The sequence below is a fragment of the Notechis scutatus genome, chromosome 1 (assembly GCF_049901735.1).
Source record: "Notechis scutatus isolate UNSWTSFEM ecotype Mainland chromosome 1, rNotScu1.2, whole genome shotgun sequence".
Lineage (NCBI taxonomy): Eukaryota > Metazoa > Chordata > Lepidosauria > Squamata > Elapidae > Notechis > Notechis scutatus.
Window position 1 is genome coordinate 256,779,731 of NC_142009.1, and position 11,696 is coordinate 256,791,426.

At 42.7% G+C, this 11,696-nt stretch overlaps 1 protein-coding gene across 1 annotated transcript in view; it reads right to left on the minus strand.

The window, feature by feature from the left end:
* Positions 1–11,411, minus strand: part of SLC6A5 (solute carrier family 6 member 5) — a 66,844-nt gene extending 55,433 nt beyond the window's left edge. The window contains exons 1-4 of the mRNA XM_026664644.2: positions 10,851–11,411; positions 7,473–7,614; positions 1,287–1,418; positions 402–575 (exon numbers count right to left, since the gene is read on the minus strand). Of these exons, the coding sequence (XP_026520429.2) occupies positions 402–575; positions 1,287–1,418; positions 7,473–7,614; positions 10,851–11,411 (1,009 nt within the window). The remainder of the gene's footprint in view (positions 1–401; positions 576–1,286; positions 1,419–7,472; positions 7,615–10,850) is intronic.
* Between the last annotated feature and the right edge of the window lie 285 nt (positions 11,412–11,696).

Sequence of the window (11,696 nt, forward strand, 5' to 3'; positions counted from 1 at the left end):
GAAAATGTAAATAACTAAATTATTTGTTATTGGTATTTATAAACACAGCATGAAAACTTTCTAATGGATTGAGATTAGTTCAACAACAAAAAATTACCGTATAAAATAATAGGCCAGTAAAACAAAGGTAGAATTTTCAGCACCCTTTGATATATATTTTTTAAATCAACTCAACAGCAGGATACTTTCTAAAATACTTTATTTTAAAGTCGTCTAATCATTACTACTCCAAAGTATCAGTGATGAAAGGATATGCTTTGTACGGAGCCGACAGAATTGTTAATTTACAGTAACAGACCTCTGAATATGCTTTAGCTTGTTACAGGTATAGTACAGATCAGTAGCATAACAGGAAAGTGAGCTTAAAAAGGCTTTAAAAAGAAACACATGTTCCAACTTACCTAACAAAAGTTTGTTTTTATCTCTACAATCAGGTGTATTCCACAGATTATTACAGGAAGCCCAAGGTAACACAGGTACAAAGGATGCAAAAAGGTAGAAAAGTGTATAGCACAATATAATATTATAATATATGGCTATTAGGACAGAGATAATCAGCATTGCAATGCCACAACCTGAAAAAAAAATAAAACAGATATGATACTATCTTGTTTTATATTCTTGGGACCAAAAAATAATGAGCAAGCCAACTAATCTTATGCAACAATTATATTTTGTCCACTGAGTACATTATTTTTGAAAATCTTTCGATAGGAGAAAATCCAATAAGCAGCCCCATTCTATTTTATTTCTAATCACAAGTTGATTGACTTGTGTAAAGTAAATATATATTTGATTCTAGCTTGCATCAAATTGCCATCATCCATATATAATGGTTTATCAGTTTAAGTACATCGGGATGAATACATTGCAATGAAAAATTGAATGCATCAAAGCATGCATCCTTGAATCTTGCTGTGCATCTTCCATCCTCCCTATATAAGTACGATGAACATGGTTTGCATGGGTTGTTGTTTTTTTAAGTATGGAAAGTACCATACTGCAGTATCACATGTGTTGGATTTAATCAGAATGCTGCAGCTACACTCGCCTGCTGTGGAATGCAGTGAAGGTTCACTAAAGCAGGAGAAGTGCTGCATTATTACCACATCAGTCAAGGCAAGGTCCATTCAAGGTCAAAATAAGACTGCAAAGCATCAGCCGCCGCTTTCTCGCAGCGCCACCCAGAGATCAGAATCATGTCCTATCCCTTGATTAAGCTGAAGTTAATCCACAATTTCCTGATTTCTGAAAAGCGCAGGAAATAATCCGTTTCAAAAGCTTACCTTGTAAGGCAGGGATGGCTTTCCAGACAGACACAGGTCCCTGACTAGCAAATTGTCCCAGAGAAACTTCCAATAAAAAGATAGGAATTCCAGCCAGAGCCAACATTGTCAAATAGGGAATAAGAAATGCACCTAAGTAGGAAAAAAGAACCAAGTGGGAGAAACCTTAAACACAGAAAACAATCAATCCTCCTTTCTTGTTACTGCTTTGCAGTTTTATGTATTTCATCTCACAAAATTTTGTGGAATTAAGATATTTCATCTTTAATAAAAAAAATTTGCCAAATCAGCACCTTTGAGCTATGTGGAATCACAACTCCAATTTTTGTCCACCAGCTCAGTTAAAAGATGCCAAATTGAGGGAGTCTGTCTTAGAAATTTACATTTCTGCCCAACTGGGGTGGGGCAACATGGACTGTATATTGATCAAAAACAGACTCAATTATTTGGGAGTCAGAGTAATGGGCATTAATGGTATTTAATCTGGCTGTCCTTAATCAATATTCTATTATTTAATAGGTTTACCTTAAATAGCATTAAATCTGGATTTTATTAATGACTGGCTTTAAACAACATGCTTAGCCATAGTTAATGTATTCATTTTTTTTTCTTCATTTAATTCAGTTGAGAATTTCACATATTGTATTATTCCAGAAAATTAAATACATAGGTTGATTCATACATGTTAGATGAAAAGGTGGGTAGACTAGCTGCAACTCAGTGCCTAATACACACCCCATCACTAAACAAAGCAAGGTTTACCCAACCACAGTAGTTAGGTTTGCTCAATATGTTAATCTGGTACATTATAGATTAACATAACACGATAAATGATTCACTATTTGTTTTTTTCATCCACAGTTTTAGTAAGTTTTATATTTTTCCAGGCCAACTTAATTTGTAGGCAAAATGAGGCAGCTGATTCAGCATTTATACGTAGATGGGGCAAAGTATCAAGGAACAAATATGTATTCTTCCCTCTATAGGTCCGCAACATTACTCCACAGAGAACATTACCCTACTGTCAGTAAGATAAACCAGTAAGATAAACTCAATTCTAACTGAATTGAGAAATACAAAGGGTCTCTCTTTAGTACATTATTAGCATAACTCGGTCCATTTCTGCTACATAGCACCCTCATTTTGAAAATATGGACTGGCTTATAGCATTTATTTCTGTATACTTTCCAGAGGACTTTAAGAGGTGAAGAAAGGATTGATCATATGATCATGTTCCCATTAAAAGATAGAAGGGAAGTGTTTACACGCCATGTCTTAGTGTTGGATCAATCAAAGAAATCTGATTATTTTCCCGGAATATGAATGATCACCATCAGATTAAAATGCAGGCTGGTTCTAGAGTAAGATAAATTGAGATTTTACAATCAAGGGGGAAATGGGCATGTTAAGATACTCCTGTATAACTTGCATTCACAAAAAGGGCCAAACTTTACTAATTTCAGATAGCTGAAAGCCTGTCATGAGACTAACTGTAACAACTTCTATTCTGGGAAAAAATATTACTTTTTAAATAATTCTTTAATCCCTTTAATATATATGGTGGTAAAACATATCTAATAGGTCTTCCTCTTCCTATTTTCTCCATAAAACGGCCCTGTGGGATGAGTTGGGCTGAGAGTGAATGACTGGTCCAAAGACGCCCAGCCAGCTTTCATGTCTAAGGCAGGACTAACATTCACTCTCCTGGTTTCTAACCTGGTGTTTAACCATTAGAGTTTACTGGATTTGTAGCCAAGAATGACACCCTTCAACAATGGCTAGACACATTGGCAGCTTGCTGAACATCACAAGGTCAGGTCTCCTTAGTCTTTGGATAGGAGACCACCAAGAGACCACCAAGGTCAGGTCTCCTTAGTCTTTGGATAGGAGACCACCAAGAGATTTCCAGACTGTAAGCTAGCTCAGGGCTTCTCAATTTTGGCAACTTGAACATGGAGTTAAAGTCCAGATATCTTCAAGCTGCCAAGGTTGAGAACTATATAATATATATATTACTTCGCAATCTCTCTCTCTCTCTCTCTCTATCTCTATCTGTGTGTGTGTGTGTGTGTGTGTGTGTGTGTCCAATATACACACTGCTTGCACTGGCCCGAAGCCAAAAGCACCAGCCTGAGGATGGCGAGTGGAACCTCGCTGAAACATCACCAAGATACTCTTAATCTTACACGGGAAAAGACCCAAACACACCTAGACCTACATACCTGTACCCGTGAAAATCTACGAATATATATAACTTCATTCACGTCATTATTGACGTGGGAAAATACCCGAACAAAGCTGAATACCATACATATAAATACCCGTGAAAACGTAAGAAAACATATATACATACATACATACATACATACATACATACATGTTTTCTTATGTTTTCGCAGGTACTTACATGTATGGTATTCAGCTTTGTTCGGGTATTTTCCCACGTCATTGTAGTTGTGCTTTTAAAGTTGTAGCAATGTTTCAGCAGAATCTCATCTGCCATCATCAGGCTTCTGTACTGTGTTCGTCTGTTCGTCTCATCACAGATGAATATATATATACTTAAGAACACACACACATATATATTCATTCCAAGAGAGGCAGTAGCCAACCATTTCGGTTCCCTTGCCAAGGAAACTAAATGGATGTGTCACCCAATCTCATTCACGGCATTTTTGCCTCTATCCATTAAGTAGACTAAGCATGTGCTTAGAGCACCAGGCCCAAAGGGGGCACTACAAAAACTTTTATGTAGCCTAAGCTTGGCTTCATTTGTACAGTATGTACAAAGGAGGCGGGGCACCAAGATTTGTCAGTGCTTAGGGCACCAGTGAGCCTTAATCCATCACTGCCTCTATCACAAATAAGCTTCATTACCCAACTAAGGAGCTGAAGATACTAGGGTATGCTTAGGAAAAACTTCACAGCGATGTCTACAGAGATTCTCGGTCATGGTTGTGCCAAAGGTGCTTCCCCCCACCCCAAGAGGCAAGTGGCTTTTCTTGTTTTTCTTTGACGAAGCTCTTGAGCTGACGAAGCTTCTTGGATGAGAAGCGAAAGGTCTTCAAAGAAAAACAAGAAAAGCCAGGTGCCTCTTGGAAGGAAAAACAAAAACACCTTTGGGATTCACAGGGATGGCTTCCTAACAGTACCCCCTTCTCGACACGACCTTCTCTAAATCGGCCACTCCCCCAACTCCGCCTCTTGTTTCTCTCTGTCTCCTCGGGGTATTTCATGGGTTTCTTTCGGCCCTGCGTTCAACGACTAGGAAGACGTGGGTTGCTGCCATGGCCGCCGGCCTTGCTGCAGGTGGCGCGGCTAATTCAATTAGGGCTAATCATTTTTTCTCATCATCACCTACAACTGCGCCTCGGAGCTACCTGGAGCGTGACGGCAGGAAAACCCGGTTTAGGCAGAATAAAAAACAAAGGGACAGAAAGCATGTTTAAAAAACGACCGGCTTCTTGGATAAGGCGCTCGCGGCTAGAGAGCGGGACAGGAACGCCCAGCGGCTTGGTCGGCTCCACGCTCCAGTGCTTGGATTTTTTTGCACACACTCAGTTGTTCCAAAGGTGCTTTTTGCAGGAGGCAACTGGACTTCCTTGGTTTGTTTGTTTTTTTTCTTTGAGGACGTTTCGCTTCTCATCCAAGAAGCTTTTTTCGGCTCTGACTGGGTGGTAGGGAATGGAAGGATTTCTATTCCTTGCATATAAAAAGGATTTGTATTTCTTTTCTTCAAAGAAAAAAAACAACAAGGAAGTCCAGTTGCCTCCTGCAAAAAGCACCTTTGGGACAACCAGGACCTGGATGACTAAGAATCTCTACAGACACACACTCACTTCTTAAAGCCAACCACACTGCTGGGACGGCTCAAAAGATTGAAGCACTCTTTAGCCTAGAGGTCTCCAAACTTGGCAACTTTAAGACTTGGGGACTTCAACTCCCAGAATTCTCCAGCTGGCTGGTGAGTTCTAGGAGTTGAAGTCCCCAAGTCTTAAAGTTATCAAGTTTGGGGGACCCCTGCTTTTAGCCTTATAGGTTAGGGCAGGCGGGGGGGGCACCTTGCTTTCCTCACGTCAAAAACAGCCGATTTGTCTCGAGGTTGTATGCTGAGACTCGGACTTCGAATCTAAATCCAAGCAGCAGTAAAAAAGATCAACGAAAAGTTTGCACGCTCAGGGTTTTTGCAAACTAGGTGAGTAAAGGCTCAGCCTTGAAGTCGAAGGGGAGGGAAGTTCGCAACTGGGTTCGCGGGGTCCCTGAGTTCGGGTCCCATTCCGTGCAACATTGGCGTGCAATCCCCGCTAAACCCAACGAATTCACTGGATTTCTACTGCGCCAGTGGACTTTTCGGCTATGATTGTCGACCAGCCCCACTAAATTAGAAGCCTGTTCCATAAACGTATTCTACAGTACCTGGACCTAGGTTTTCAGATTTAACGCCAAGATATATCGTATTATTTTCTCGATTGCTCTGTTCATAGTAGAAATAAAGCCTTACACCCTTTAATAATGACTGGAAATAGTTGGGTTTTTTTAAAAGAAAGAATAACTACAATGCAACCCTTTGTATATGTGCTCACGCGTTCGGTGGGATTTATTCCTTGCTAAGTATGGGCAAAATTGCACCGTTCAGCTTTTTTTCCCACTGAAGTTATCCCATATAACTTATTTATCTTCATTAACATTTTTTTTCTGTAGAAAACGTGGGAAAAGAAGCCAATATTTGGCAGGGAAAATGTATTATTTTCTTTCAAGTAAACCTGAAACTTCTGTGTTCATACTCCAAAACTATTTAAAACTATAATGTATAGAGAAAACTAATATTACCACTGTATGCATTGCTTAATGTGTGAGCAGCACTGACGTTGATATAAGGCTACCAAATTTGAACTGCCAAAAGTCAGGCAACCTCTAGATGGTAACCAAGAGTTTTCTTTATAAGGAAGGTAAAATTTGTTCTAACAGGAATGGACAGCATATTTACATAAATAAGTAATCCTTTGTGTTTTTGGACTATAAATAACCATCCTAACCCATAGTCTTCAGCAGTTCTAATCTTGTTATTTCTTAAACTCATTAAGTTTAGCAGAATTTACATTGGTTCCTTCTTCACTTAAGCATTTCCCCCTTCACTGAGGAATGAAATTAGTGCAAATTTATTTTCTAATTCAGAATGAACGCACTGAAGAAGGGGAAAAGGTTCCTAAGGAGTTTTTGCTGCTCATGTCAAAGTGAGAACCAGCTTCTGTCATCAGCTTCTCACGGGCCCAAATGATGGGAGTGAGAAGTCCTTATAATCTATTTGTCTCTCCTTGGAGAATTTGTCACCAATAGTTCTGAACAGGTTACTTGAATTAGAATTACACTTCTAAAGAATCTTTCACACATGTCCCTGGTAAGAAAGATGGTGCATTTACATTCCATGTCCAGTTGACTTTTCAATGTTTGCAATGTTTGATGTGAATGAGAAGTGCCACTTTTGTACTGAAAAAAAAACTGCAAGGACATTATTCTCCTCTTGTTGCTCACCCTTCAGCAATTCTGATTATACCATAGGATGCCAAGGAGCATTCTAATCTGTATTTTACCCATGTTAACTTTGAGTATCTACATTTTAAAATCCATTGGTATGTGGTGGTTATAATTATAATGGAAAGACATGGGTCTATATTGACTGCCTTGGTTGCAAAGAAATATTCAGTGGGAGAGGGACAAAGTTTGTGAGTTATTGTAAGGTTATTGTAGTGTAGTTCCACCTGCTTGGCTGGGTGGCAGCACTGAGTGGGTGTTGGCTGTTGAGTCGATTTTGGTTGGACAACTGCTGGGAATTCCAAGCATGTCCTGACCTCACCAAGAGTTTCCTTGAGTTTTACCTACCTTTATAGTGTCATCCAATCATTTTTGTGGGACTATAACCCCTTCATCATTGCTGAGAGATTGTCCCTTTGTTGAATGACACTATACATTCCTATAAAGGAAATGGCCAGTCCCTTTTTTTCCTCTCCCCACCCCCTCCCAATCTTTCCTGTTAATATGCTAACTACAAGCCCAACCCCAACCCCAAAAATAGTGAAACTGGTGAGTTTAGGTTCAAGCCAACCCTCCCACCAGTTTAAGTTCAACTGACTTGCGGGGTATCCCCTTTCTGAGCTGCACGAGGTAAAAAGAGTGGAAAATCCATACCTCCCCCATTCTTAAAGGCCAGGTACGGGAACCTCCAGACATTGCCCAGCCCTACTGCATAACCCACCATGGAGAGGATGAAGTCCAGCTTGCTAGACCAATTGCCCCGGGCTTTATTTTCATCTCCTTCATCGTCCTCCTGCTGCAGAGAGAAAATAATAATAACTACAATAATACATTGACTCAAGAAACAGCTATCTGAAATCTGAAGGCGTGCTTTGTCTTATGATATAAATAAGCGTCTTATGGCTCTGTGGCTGCTGCATTCAATACCACTGACTAGTCCCAACCCGGTGATTAATTGGATTGAACTAACCCAACTATTTAGCTTGGCACAACTCACAGGATTATCAACCTAGTGTATTCTAGTGTTCCGACAAATGACCCAAAGATAAATCTGTTGGAAAGGAATGAACCCAAGCATTCTGAAGAGCTGGACTTGGCTGTAATCCCTTTCACTAAAATTAAGGAGACTGGACTATAAATCATGGTTTGGCCATGCTCAAAGAATTAAAGATTTTGGCAGGTTACTGCAGAGTGCCAAACACCATTCTACATGGAATTCTGTACCTGATGTTTCAGAGTATGTTTTCTTAATCTGGCTATAGATTTACTGAAGCCAGCTAACCGGCACAGCCTCAGTTTGACATGCCCATAAGAGTCCTCCTTTTGGAAAAGAAAAAGCATAGAACTGAATGGGCACACGTGTTCTTTTAACCAACTCCCCTGCCTTCATAGCAGTGGTGGAATTCATTTTTTTTTTTACTACTGGTTCTGTGGGCATGGCTTGGTGGGCATAGCAGGGGAAGGATACTGTAAAATCTCCAGTCAGAGGGGGTATTTGCCCGTTCTCTGAACTACTCAAATTTTCTGCTACCAGTTCTCCAGAACTGGTCAGAACCTGCTGAATACCACCTCTGCTTCACAGGGTAAAACTGTAAATAGGTTGGTGGATTCTTGGCATAATTCTTCCAAAGCGTCTGCTCCACTTCTGTTTTTCAGAAACTTGTGCACAAGGACCAATGGCTTGTCCTCCCTTTTTAAGTAAATCAAGAAAATGTGAACTCAATCATATTTGCTGTACACTTCCAGAGAACTTGGCTCCGAAACATAAATTCTGCTGACGGTGAGGGTCAGGAATCGGGCAGATTGGATTCTCAACACCTTAAACTAGGGGGCTGGGAGGGCAGGGAGAATAGGTTGGCTGTTTTCCAGGGTGCTTTTGATAGGCAGCAGGGGTTCAAGTTGCAACCTCTATTGGGTGTGTGTGTGTGTGTGTAAACCCTGCAGGAATTCAGCTCATTGATTTCCAAACAAGGCACTTTGCCTGCTGGCTCTCTGCAGTTGTTAAATATGGTATAACCCAGGGAGATCCTCCTAATTCAACGAATGTGAACATTTCTTTTTGATTTGTTTTCCTCACTGGTATTGAATCCTCTTAGTTAAGGTTCTTGGGAGTTAAGGGAGAACCTTTTTTTTTTTTTTTTTTTTGAGAACGATGTGTTTACTCTTATACCTTCATCCCAGAGGTTAAATCAGTAACCCTTATTAATTGAAGGGCATGTTCCAATTCGATACCAACCAGGTGAGCGACAGAGAAGCTGCCTCGTTTTGCTAAGGTCCTGAAATGAGAAAACAGCCACAGAAAATATTTCTCCTTCTCTCAATCATAGGAGGGAAATAAGCACTGGAAGGTTAAGCGGAAGCCAGAGAAGAGGGTTACAGTTCATCTGCCCAGATATTTGTTGAAAAAAAATATTTTTTACCAATCCAGTTCCCTCTGAGCTTGTATTTTCCTATCTTAAGGGCTGGCGATGTCCTGATTTGTCCACCAATACTACCTAACCGTGGTTGGGGCCAGAGAGAAGCTTCACTTGAGGTGATGAACCTGTACCAACGCTATCTTCAACGGCCCTTCCAGGCACTTGGCTTTCTCCCTGCAAAAAAGCAAAGCCGCCCCCTAAATACTAGGGCCCCCCAACTGTGCAACGCTTTAATACCTTTCCACTTAACTTGCTTCCAAAGGCCGGAAGAAGAAAATCCCCACGGCCAGTTCTGTGCAAAGACCAGAAGTAGTAGTCCTTTGGGGTAAACGGAGACTTTCGCTTTCTTAAGTGCAATGCTCTCCAGAGGGATCGGACTACAACCTCCATCACTCCCAGCCAATTGAGCAGGTTCCAACTTGAGAAGGCTTAAGCAGAATACGACCGGAGCGCTTCGCTTCCTTAAGCGCTGGAGCTCCCGAGCGGCCGCTGCTCAGCGAAGGGATCAGGTGCTCCGCAGTGGCGGCCCGGAACCCTATTTCTGCAGCCCGCCTCAGCGTCAGAGTTTTGCGCGCTGACTGACTCGGAGTAACGATTAAACTGTCTGAACTGAAGTGATTGATCGCCCAGCTTGGGCCACTGGGGACTTCAGGAGGCGGGTTAGTCCCGTAGGCTTTTTTGGTTGGGTAGTTTTTTCCATTGTGCTGGGATCGGGGGCCAGGCAGGCCAACAGACAGGCAGAATCCCAAAGGGTAACCTGCCCGACCTCGCTCTCGCCTGGTTTTACCGGCGGCCTTCCGTGCAAAGCAGCGCAATTCTGGAACACGGAAGGCAGCGTGGCAAACTCTTCTTGGAGTTAATTTCCCCCGAAGGCGCTTTTTTCTAATGCCTTGTTCCCATTGCTGGGCTGGCACTTTTAAGACAACTCTAGCAACTCGCCCAACGGCTTTCGCACGCAGCATGAAGCCAGAGCTCTCAAATTGAAGTTAACCTTGAATCCTTACAGGGTGACTTTGACCCAGTCTTTTCCTTCCCAATCTAGTTTATGTGGTTATTAGGGACATAAAATACACCACCTGAAACATCTTTTACCGTTTGAAGATTTCCTTCCTTCCTTCCTTCCTTCCTTCCTTCCTTCCTTCCTTCCTTCTTTCCTTCCTTCCTTCCTTCCTTCCTTCCTTCCTTCCTTCCTTCCTTCCTTCCTTCCTTCCTTCCTTCCTTCCTTCCTTCCTTCCTCCCTCCCTCCCTCCCTCCCTGAACAGCGGCGCCCGCTATCTTTCCCCTAACTGAATTGGAAGAGGCACGCAAGATGCTAGCCTTGATTTACTTTTTCAGGGTCGCTCCTCGCCAATCTCAATTTTGAATTGTTTTAAACGGGCCTATCCCGAATTGAGAATTGTTGACCTACACACCCCCTAAGCTCCAGACCGCAGGACTGTTTGACAACGACGGTAGCCAAGCACTTCTGAAATTAAGGGGCCGGCTGGTGCTAATGATTTAAAGATGCCGGGAGAGTTGATTTTTGTGGCGTCAGGGTCTTTCCGTGAGTAAGGAGCCCCTGCTTGCATTCTGAAAGAGACCGAGCAGCGTACATGGGATGGGGGGACCAACTCACCTCGGTGACGGTGCCAGGCAGAACAGATGCGATTCCATCTGTACCCAACACCACGGTGCTCTGGCTCATGTTCACCCAGCCGACCTTGGTATTGTTTGGCTCCACCAGGCTCTTACCAAGATTTTGATTAGCCGGGCCAACGGCGCTCTGCAAGGGGGCGATTTTGCAGGGGGCAATGTTAGCTGGTGCAGTGTTCCCTGCGCAGGGGGCATTCTTGAGCGTGCAAAGATCGTAGGGGTCTTTGCCGGCTTGTGCCGAGGCGACTTTGCCGATCCCAACTTTGGTGCGCTCGATCTCGTGGGGTTGCCCTTCGTCGGAGGGCAAAGGGTGAATGTCGCCTGAGAGAGCTGTGCCCACTTTAGCCAGCTGAGGGGGGACTTGAGACTGGAAGTTCTGCGGCTGCTCGGTTTCGGGGCTGTTTCTGTGGATCCCTGCCCTCTCCAGTGCCCCAGGCGCGACCACCTCAGGGCTCTGAACCAGCTGCTCGCTCATCTCCTTGGGATAGGCGTAATCCTGCAAGAGCAGAGTGACAATAAGAAGAAACGAACGGCTGCCCCCCATCGGCTCTGTTGCTCAAAGAAAGTTTCTTGAAGAATTCATATGAAGGTTGCGCTGCTTAAGGCATCAAGGAGACGCTGCGGCAGATTCCATTTCACACCGTAACCTAAAATCGTTTCTTCCCCTGCAGCCCCACATTTCCGGAGTAGGAAACACCATCGCCCCCAGCTCTCTCCTTGCAAACCTTTTTTATTTTCTTGTCACGACTGAAAAATGCTCCCCTCTCCTTGCCCCATTGTAGAAAAAAAATATCTTTAATTTTACGCCTCATTTCCTTTCTGTCTTCAG